This window comes from Bidens hawaiensis, unplaced genomic scaffold (assembly GCF_021521415.1).
Source record: "Bidens hawaiensis isolate Kalapana, Puna unplaced genomic scaffold, B.hawaiensis_p1.1 tig00008374_1, whole genome shotgun sequence".
NCBI lineage: Eukaryota > Viridiplantae > Streptophyta > Magnoliopsida > Asterales > Asteraceae > Bidens > Bidens hawaiensis.
This window is the reverse complement of record NW_027491592.1, coordinates 190,298-201,170: the sequence shown is the minus strand read 5'-3', so window position 1 is coordinate 201,170 and position 10,873 is coordinate 190,298. Positions and strand designations below refer to the sequence as shown.

At 32.6% G+C, this 10,873-nt stretch overlaps 1 protein-coding gene and 1 pseudogene across 1 annotated transcript; both read left to right on the top strand.

Moving 5' to 3' along the window:
• The first annotated feature begins 2,440 nt into the window (after positions 1 to 2,440).
• On the top strand, positions 2,441 to 3,076 carry LOC143637570 (GCN5-related N-acetyltransferase 8 pseudogene; annotated as a pseudogene).
• Positions 3,077 to 6,211: 3,135 nt separating this feature from the next.
• On the top strand, positions 6,212 to 10,022 carry LOC143637536 (synaptotagmin-3-like). The gene is made up of 12 exons (XM_077104903.1): positions 6,212 to 6,462; positions 7,328 to 7,426; positions 7,512 to 7,562; positions 7,675 to 7,804; positions 7,889 to 8,007; positions 8,117 to 8,218; positions 8,310 to 8,384; positions 8,473 to 8,549; positions 8,664 to 8,913; positions 9,053 to 9,415; positions 9,610 to 9,738; positions 9,808 to 10,022. Exons 1-12 carry the CDS (start codon positions 6,346 to 6,348, stop codon positions 9,934 to 9,936), a joined length of 1,641 nt encoding a protein of 546 aa, XP_076961018.1. The 5' UTR covers positions 6,212 to 6,345; the 3' UTR covers positions 9,937 to 10,022.
• Positions 10,023 to 10,873: the final 851 nt, after the last annotated feature.

Below are 10,873 nucleotides of genomic sequence, written 5' to 3'. Positions count from 1 at the left end.
GTGCCGTTCTCGAAATCACACAGGGGTCGGAGTCAAAGTTATACAGGGGTCGGTCGGGATTTTTACACATATATACTTGTAAAATAAAATTTTCACAGGGGTCGGCCGACCCTCCTACTCAAAGAGTGGGTACGCCACTGCACCGGTGCCGGAAAATTCGTTAGTGTTCAAGAGGAGTATGTGATTAGCCTCAATTCTGGTTCAATGTTGTTGATAACCGTCACCGATGTCGAAAAACTCACCGGAGTTCAGGAGGAGAGCTGCGTGGAAGATTTATGTCATTAATTTTTATTTATAAAAAAATAAAACTGGTTTATCCCCATTTTAGTAAATAGTTTTAAAAATCCCTAATTTAATAAATAATTTATTTAGAATTCTCGTTTTGGTAAAAAAAACTCCCACTCTCTTAGGTATTCTAATTTATCAGAATTTAAAAATCATTATTTAAATAATTCATTTTTTTATGAAGGACTTTTTATATATAAATGGTTACTAGGTTATTAACCCGTGTACAACACGGGTGGAAATATTGAAATTTTCGAACAAACATATGTCATTTGAAAGGACAACATAAGTTGTTATATGTTATTCGGGATGACAATATAATTTAAGTTATAAATAATATTTGTACGAAAACCAATGATTGTAAAATACAAAGATAAACCAAAACAACATTCAAATTATAATATTTGAAAACATAATCAAAAGTTAAAAGTGTAAAATTCATAAGCTACTAAAAATACTTTCTTATATACCATATTTATTATTTATTTGTAACCCTGTCTTATTTGTTTAATATAAGAATTTGAACACCACTCTTCGCTCTTGAAAAAGCTACATAGAGTTGTCTATGTATAAACACTGGGTCTCTGAGATATATGTCAACTCTTGCTAGAGATTGACCTTGACTTTTGTTAATTGTCATTGCAAAACAGACTACAACCGGAAAAAACTACACTCTCTTTAATTTAAACGAATCTGAAGGTGTTCGACCACAACGAATTATATAAGTGCGATAACCAACATTAGTACCTGAAATAACTTTGACTACAACAAAGCCTACCCAAATTAATTACTCGCAATCTAATTCCATCACATAAACCGTTCTTCTGATCCATATTTCTTAGTACCATTGTTGACACACCGACTTTTTGAACCAATATATGAGTAAAAATAATTTTGGTCTTTTTGATTTTAATTAACATAATGTGTTAATGAAAATTTTAGGTTAAATTAAAATATAAAAAAATAATTGGTATGATCTTACTTAAAAACAAAAAAAATGGTTTTTTATATGGACCACAAGTCCACAAAAAAATTTGTGAATTTTGTTGGAAAAAAAAATTTGTGAATTTTATATGGACCATAACTAATTTTAGATTAGTTATTACATCAATTAAAGATTTATAGTTCAAACATCATACTCACATACTCATAGTGATTAATCACGATTCAAACTTTACACTTCACCATCCGTTAGCAATGCGTTCGATAAGATGAAATCAACACTACTAAGTTATCTTTTTTTCTAATTTCATACATATAATACTTCTTTTCGTCAAAAACTTCCTAATATATATTTTACAAACTTTAGACGCAAGGTCGACGTACTTCACCATAATTTCATATTAAACGCGTACATTTTGATCTTTACTTCCGTCTATCTTTCGTGTGCTTCTATTCTTCAAAACTTCCAATTAATTAGAGCCGTCGAAATTACATAGATGATAAAAACGTGAAAGCCTTGTTTCTAAAATGAACAAAATCTCCGACTACACATATATCCTTAAACAAGCATGAGACAAAACATAAAAAATAGCAATGTTTTAAAAACCGATAATTTACTTGTATTGGATTGTACTATAAACGGTACAACCAGTTGAACCGAGTTATACCAGAAGGTTCAACCGGTTGAATAGTTTACCTTATAATTTCCTATAAATATAACTTTAATTCAAAAAATAACCCAAAAGATAACAAAACTAATCCAAAAGTTAACTATATTAAAAAAAATAATATAAAAGCACTCAATTTAAAAAAAAACATTCATAAAGTTTACAGGAATTTGAATATTAATTCTTAAGTTAAAAGTAATTTTGGAAAAATATGGGCCGCAAATATCAAAAAAATTTTGTTGTGAAAACCGATTTGTTAGTAAAAACCGGTATTTAAGAAAAAACCACCGGTACGATGTTCTAGCAAACCGGTCAAATATATCGGGCTAAAAATACCTACATGTTGTGTGAAATCCGGGTTCAACCGACCGATTTGAACCGGTTTTTAAGACACTGGAAAATGGCCAACTTCATGCACACGTGAGAACATATGTCCACTGTTAACCAAGTTCATGCACGTGACAGTACCTTATATATAGATCTCTAGATTTTCTATTGCATGCATTGTAGAGAAACGTAAAAAATAAAAAATAAAAACAATAAAAATGGCCACCACCGCAAGCCACCCCCTCTTCACCAGAATCCGCCTAGCCGGAAACCCCGACGTCCCGGTCCTCCACAAAATGATCCAAGAAATGGCGGTTTTCGAACACTTTATCGACCAATTATCCGCCACCAAACCCTCACTTTCCACCACCTTATTCTCCAAAGACACCCCATTCAAATCCTTCACCATCTTCCTAATCGAAACCTCCACGAAACCATTTTCTTCGACGTCGATCACCCACCACCCCAAATTCACACCCGTCCACAAAACTCTAAATCTCGGTTCTCCGATATCCGATCATGAATCAGACATATTCAAATCATCAACCAATGAGGACACGGTTATCGTAGCTGGATTCGTGTTGTTTTTCCCTAATTACTCGACGCTTTTGGCAAAACCCGGGTTTTACATTGAGGATTTGTTTGTGAGGGAATGTTATAGGAGGAAGGGGTTGGGGAAGTTGTTATTATCGGCCGTGGCTAAACAGGCGGTGGCGATGGGGCTCGGGCGGGTCGAGTGGGTGGTGTCGGATTGGAATGTGAATGCTATCAAGTTTTATGAGCAAATGGGGGCTAATATTATGAAGGAGTTTAGGGTTTGTAGGCTTACCGGTGATGCTACCGATATAACTTGAAAGGCAACAGGCCCAAGAACAAAAAGGATTGGGCTTTTTGTTTATTTTATTTAGTGAAATAGAAGTCTTTGTGAGATGTGTATTGGTTACGGTTTTAGGAATATCGATTACTAACCGTAACCTTTTATTGATCAACCAGTACAAATCAAGTATTGTCGTGTGGTCTTTTGATTTTAAAGATTAAAACCGTAATTCTCACAAGATAGAAGATCTATTGGTTTAAATCTTTCTGATTCCAGGAATTAAACGTGTGAAAGTACTGATTCACATGACCGATTAAAATGTTTTATTAAAGAAAGAAAAACTGCTCAAACGGAGTTCATATTCCATACATCAAGGTTGTAAGCTCGAAATTGAATCTTAAAATTGTCTATTACCCGGTATATATATTCCATACATTTTTAATTAATAAAAAATATATATTAACAAATACTTAATTTTTATAATTCTTCTTTATACAAATTCTTATGAAAAAGTTGTAATAATATCCATCGACTTACTATCCACTTGCTATAATTTGCACCACATATTACATATATGGTGTTGACATTTCGCCAAGATCATTTACCACGTAATTAAATTTGAAATAGACATTATTCTGATGTTTTATTCAAAAAAATGTAGGGTATTGAAATTTAAGGGTTTATATCTACATGAAAATTATTTATGTACATAAGTCATCTCAGGCCTATGCCATTTTACAAAAAAATAATTACTTAAATAAATATAGGTTTTAAATATACTAAATTTAGATAACCTTAAAATTTAACAATTCTGAAAATTTTGTTGTAAAGTCACGGTGATTAATCACATCAAATTAATAATCACATCACTGTTTAGGGTGCGACACAAGTAGTATCATCCAGGTGCGGTCTGGATAGTAACAACAAACTCAAACTTTGAGCTCGAGTTTGGTTCGTGAAAAACATATTCAAGCTAGAGTGATGCTGAGTTCAACCCTTATATTTTGTTAATTATTTATTTACATAAATGTGTAAGTATTTAGAATTATATATGTATAGTATAGATAATAAACTTATTTGTTTTATTTTCTATATAGTTAGTGATACAGTAATATTTAACATGTTATATGAGCTCGTTTAAACAAAGTACAACTTAGGTATTTGTTTAAGCTTTGATTCGATTCAATCTTTAAAAGTCGATATCAAATTCCAACAAGTAGTTTGACTGGTTTACACCTTTTACCTCTAAATCTACCAAACAAGTCAATACGTACACCAAATGACCAAATAATGAAGACACATGCATGAGTTCAAAACCAATATGTGGAAACAGCAGGGGAGTTGGTCAGACCAAAATCGAGACCGGTTCTGTTTGTGTTTCCTAGAGTCCTCCTATCTTTTATTAATATAAGAAAATTATAGAAATCAAATATGCGTAAACTAAGCCGATTAGTCATCTTTTGTCATCGGATTACTCAAGATAGTCGAGCTTTATTCATTAATCGCTATGTAGGTATATATATATATATATATATATATATATATATGATTGATTTCTTTTGAGAACCACTTTGAGTTTTAAGAACTCGAAAGAACTCAACGTAACAATTTTTTTTTCGAATTTTTTTACACATGTGTAATACGTAAGTGTAAGTGATGTACAAAAAATTACGGTATTTTTTTACACACCGAATCGACTTTTTACACATGTGTAACTAACGTTTAAACTTGTGTAATTATTAAAAATACTTATTCTCTCTTCTGCTTCATTTTTTAATTAAATTTAATCTCAGCCACATATTTCAAATCATTTAATTAAATGTGTGGTTCAAAATTGAGTTCTTAAAGTTCTTAAAACTCACAATGGTTCTCAAAATAACCCTCCCATATATATATATATATATATATATAATTTGTTTTAGTAGAACATAATTTAAAAAGGTTTAATGGACAAATTATTTATAATTTATATACAAAAGTACAAAAGGTCAATGAAAATTAGATTGAATTTTTTGCTATTATATATCTTTTATAATGAATTTATTTTTAGGGTATATCAATTTATTCGCTTTCATTCATTCATAAGAAGACATTTTCAGTATTTTTCAAAGGCTATATGATTTTTCAAACACATTATATAAAAAATTATAATTGTAACAATAAGAAACCCAATGTTCATCTAGAAGTTGGTGAATTATGCTTTACTTTTCAAATGCGCGTATTTTGGGATTTTGTGTGTTAGTAGTTTATATTCAGCAAAAGACTACACCATTTACCACCTGTTTTACACCCTTAGACAATTGTTAAGTCCCTAACAAACACCAAGTAATTATAAGCGTAATACTTAACTAAATGTTACATTTCGTAAAGATTGAATCCTTAAACTTATATTCTATGCCTTATTCATCTTACCATTTTACCAAGTATCAAATCATACTAGTTCCAAACCCACGGAAAATTTCAAAAGTAATCTCAAACCCGTCTAATACCCTAATAAAATGTGTAATACTCGTCCAAACATTTCGGATTTTCTCATCGGGTTCGGGTTTTATTGTCATCATCATGTCTTAAAATACACAATTTATTAATTTAAGAGCTAACGTGCAAATCCGCTGAACTCTTTTCACAAGAACACATCTGCTGTGACCATTGGGGCAAGAGACCCAAATATATAAAAAAAAAAAGAAATGAAAAACGTGTTGATTATCAACACAAACTTTCTCATACTTAGCAACATTTCCTTATTCTGCCATTAACACAGCCTGCCTAGCAACAAACTCGGTAGCCCTAAGCCTGACACGGGTGGACACTCCAGTAACTCATCGACGACGAAGAACCATGACTTTATTTTTAGTATGATCGGCTTCGCCATTCAAAAGGGTGTTACGACGTAACTTGTTTGATTACCTGACTCTTTATTGTAATTTCATCATTTTATATTAATATATATCACCTCAATTTAAGAGCTTATTGTCATTGTGGTAAACCCAAGGGTCCTAAGGTATATAACTTACTCAAAATCCAACATTTGAAAAGTACACCAAATGCGTGGCAAAATTGATTAAATTCATTTCCGTTTAATACAAGTAAACATTCGACAATTGGAAGCGTATATCCATCCCATCACACCTCACACCCCTTAATTTTCGTCATTTTCCAGAGCCTTAACTTTTAAACTTTTAATTCAAACTCTTTTACAGGTTTTATCGCCCAACAACATAATAATCAATAATCAAGAATCTACCTTTTTTTATTCTTCTTCACTTGCTCTGTTTCTATCAATTCAATTCTAATCTTTAAGCTTCAATGACGTTTGTTGGCATGTTTCTTGGGATCTTTGGTGTTGGAATTGGGTTTGTTATTGGTTCTTGTATTGGGTTTTACTTCTTCATCTACTCTGACCCTAAAGTTGAAAACTTTAAGGTAAATTGTAATCTGTAATTTGTTAAATTTTGAATCTTGATTGATTTACATGCATGTTGGTAACTAATGCTGAATGGGTTCAAAAGAATTATGGGTTTGTGTTGTTTGGATGATTTGGGTGTTTTTCTGATGCATTTTCCATCAACCTGCAAAATTTTATTAAATTTATTGCTATAATTATTATTATTTGCTGAATTTGCTGTATGGATATTCAATTAGACAGTATCTAGACATCTGGTACTAAAAAAATATTTTTATTATTATTTAATTTAGTATGTTGATTCTTGATTTAATTGAATGCTAATGCATTTTTTTTGTTGAATTTGCAGTCTGGATATTAAAGTTAACAGTATCTAGTAGCCTAGGGCTGTCAGTTCGTGTCTTAACGTGTTTAACATGTTAGAGACGACGCGATTAACATAAGTATCAAACATGAAAATGACTCGTTTAACAATTGACTTTGGTGGTTTGAGCATGACAGTTATACGTTTTATGTACAAAGAAAGAGAAATGTTGTACTCTAGTGTCCTAAATTTAATTATTTTTTAAAAAATTGCAAAATTGCATAGCACACTTTTTTGCTTAACAGGTCTTATCGTGTCTAAACAGTAGCTAAATAAGTAAAATACAACTAATTCTAGTGTTTTTTTTCTAATTTAATTTATTGATTCTTAATTTAATTGAATGCTAATGAATATCTAATATTAATTCAATATTTTTTGGTATATTACTGTTGAATTTGCAGTCTGGATATACAATTTAACATTATCCAGTACCTAAAAAAATAACTATTTTTTTGTTTTTATACACTAATATATTGATTCATGATTTAATTGAATGCTAATGTATATGCATGCTGCTTCAGGATCCAGTTGTAAAGCCGATTTCTGAGCGCGATGTTACCAGTATGCACGATCTAATACCTGAGATTCCTCTTTGGTTGAAGAATCCTGATTATGATCGCGTATGTGTTTTCCTTGTAACATGTAATAAAGCTACATTAAATGTATAATACTTTGTTCTTTACTTTGCATTCTGATATGTTACAGGTTGACTGGCTAAACAAATTTCTTTTGAATATGTGGCCTTATCTCGACAAAGTACATTGTAGAAAACCGAATAGTTTTTCTTTATTTGGTCTTTCGGGGTGAATATTGTCAAGGCTGTTATAAAAGAATCCATAATTAATAATTCCAATATTTGAATGTACAGGCAATTTGTGCTGAAATAAGGCGAACAATGGAACCAATGTTTGTTGATTATATTGGAATTGGGCACCGGCCGATAGAAGCCATCAGTTTTGAGACATTGAGCCTTGGGACCCTTCCTCCTACATTTCAAGGTTAGTGTTTGTAGCTTGGGTATTTTGGTCATTTTATACTATTAATATCATCTAAGTAATTTTTCTTGTGCTAATGATTGGCAGGCGTTAAAGTCTATGAGACCAACGAGAACGAGCTAGTGATGGAATCGCCTATTAAATGGGCTAGAAATCCAAATATAGTCATAGCTGTGAAAATATGGTCTTTGTGTATCAAGATTCAGGTATGATGCTATAGTAAATAACAAGTATACCTTCTCGACTGCATCAGTTGTGCTTTACTTGCTCCTATTGGTTAACATGGTATTGGTGGGGCCCGTGAGTTTTCTGTAGTTGGTGGATTTACATGTGTTTGTTGTTCCAAGGATAACAATGAAGCCTCTTGTCCCGGCTTTTCCATGTTTTTCAAATGTAATTGTATCTTTGACGGAGAAGGTACCCATTACTGTTAACATGTTCGTTGTTACATTTGTTTTATATTGTTTTTATCACGTGTTTGTAATTCTTATATTATGCTTATTAATAGCCTCATGTGGACTTCGGCCTAAAAGTACAAGGTGGCGATGTTATGTCCATCCCTGGTCTTTATCGACTAGCACAGGTTCACATTTGTCACGTTTTTAAAAATTTTTGAGATCTTTAATTTACAAATATAGAAAATAAAATTGTTTTTTTTTTACTTTTTGCAGGATATTATTAAAAAAGAGGTTTCAAAACTTTACCTTTGGCCACAAACTCTTGAAATACCGATTCTTGATTCTTCCCTGTAAGTTAGTTAACTAGGAATATTTCTCTAAATATATGCGGGTTCGTGTAGTGGGCCCTACATGTTTTATGTTATACATATTTTTAACTATGTTTTAACAATATTTTTCGTCAGTTGTGTTGTGAAGAAGCCCGTTGGAGTACTACACGTGAAGGTTATACAAGCAACGAAGCTCATGAAAATGGACCTACTGGGATTATCCGACCCGTACGTTAAACTTAAATTAAGTGGAGAGATGTTGCCTTCAAAGAAAACAACAATCAAGAAAAAGACTTTAAATCCTCTGTGGAATGAGACCTTCAAGCTTGTAGTTAAGGACCCTCAAGCTCAAACTCTTCAAATTAACGTCTACGATTGGGACAAGGTAAATGACCAAAATACCCTTGTAGAAATACGATTATTTTTTAAGTAATCATGAGAAACTGTTATTGAAAACCTCACATGACCCCCCCCCCCCCAAAAAAAATAAAATAAAATAAAATAATAATAATAATATTTTTTAGGTAGGGAGTCATGATCGGCTTGGGATGCAAATGGTGCCATTGAAGCTCTTAACACCCAACGAGACAAAGAAACTAACACTTGATTTGCTCAAGAATACAAACATAGCCGATCCGCATAAGAAGCAACAAAGAGGACAAATTATGTTGGAGATGACTTATGCACCATTTAAGGAAGATAATGATGTTTTAAGCGGGCCCGTTTCGCCTGTTAACGGTGAAAATGGCGTGGGGCCCGTAGGAGGAGCCCCAAGTGGGGCCGGTGTACTTTTGGTGACGGTCCAAGGAGCCGAGGATGTAGAGGGGGAGCATCACAACAACCCATACGCCATGGTGATATTTAGAGGAGAAACAAAGAAAACAAAGGTTAGACTTTTGACTTTTTCAGGTCAAACTTATGGCTTTTCTGGTCAAACTTATGGCTTTTCAAGTTCATATGTTATATGATAGTCTTTAACATCGTTTGATAATCTTTATCTTGAAAATTTAAAAACTTTATATCAGTTTTCAAGTCGAAAGTCGGTTTCTTTGACTTTATGATTTTCAACTTTGGTCAACAGGTTATTAAACGAACTCGAGATCCTAAATGGAATGAAGAATTTCAGTTTATGGTTGAGGAACCACCGATAAAGGATAAGATACACATCAAGATTATGAGTAGGAGAATGCGTATGAGCTTCCACTCGAAGGTTGTTTTGTCATGCACTTATTATATGGTTTTTAAGTGCATTAAGTTAACGGTTCTATATAATGTGCAGGAGTCATTAGGGCATGTGGATATTAATCTTGGTGATGTAGTGCATAACGGAAGGATTAACCAAAAGTTCCATCTTATAGATTCGAAGAACGGTTTGGTTCATGTTGAACTTCGATGGAGAGAAACTTGATGTTGTTTCTCTATGATGGCGGAGTCAAAGTGGCGCGTGGTATAGTCAACGTGATTATATTTTTGAGTTCTTTTTGTTGTGTTTATGGTGAATAAAATTTTTTGAATGTTAATGATTTAGTTGCTTATACAATTGATGGATTTGATGCTGATTGAAAATAGTGTTATGCATTCAACACAAATGTTAATGCTGGTGCATAGATTTTCAACCACAATTCATTTCTTATGACTATTCTAAAACTGATAACACATGACATGAAAATAAGATCACAAAATTCAAACTGATATTTTAGGGGTATCCCAAAAACTTTTATCGATCTAGGGGTATCATAATATTTGTTAATGATGAGACCAGAACCCTCAAACTCTAGTCGACCTAAGTACCACTTGACCACAATGTGATGTGTCATGAAAGACGTGTGTAGTTAAAATACGACATGTTACTTTATCTGTTGATGATTCAAAGTCGTTCGGTGATTTAAATTGACATAGGTGAATATTCGTATCCAATTAAAATACGACATAAAACCTTTTAAACTAATCTCATACCTTACCCGAATTCCGAAAACACCACCCCAAATACTTTTGCTAGTTTATTAACTTTTGCAATTGGCCTTCTGGCTCAATGACATCAGGATGGTGGTTAAGACTTGGGATCCTTGAGGTCTCAGGTTTGAAACCTGACTCAACGGGGGTTATCCCATAATGGTGGGTTTTCTCCTTGATGGGTTTCCAACAATGTTATTGGGTAAGTCAGACCTGAAACTTTAAAATCAGTATGGACGGTTGACATTTTGTTTCAGAAATACTCACTCGGGTATTGGCGGTGGATCCAAACCTATTCAAAAAAATAAGTTAATTTTTTTAAAAAACCAGGGGCTTTGCATCAACAACAAAAACAACAACAACAACAACAACAACAATAATAATAATAATAA

Excerpts from the sequence above, each read along its gene's own strand:
- LOC143637536 (XM_077104903.1), top strand. The coding sequence starts at position 6,346 with ATGACGTTTGTTGGCATGTTTCTTGGGATCTTTGGTGTTGGAATTGGG. Across the intron at positions 7,427-7,511 it reads AGAATCCTGATTATGATCGC|GTTGACTGGCTAAACAAATT; the intron begins GTATGTGTTTTC and ends GATATGTTACAG. Across the intron at positions 8,914-9,052 it reads ACGTCTACGATTGGGACAAG|GTAGGGAGTCATGATCGGCT; the intron begins GTAAATGACCAA and ends AATATTTTTTAG.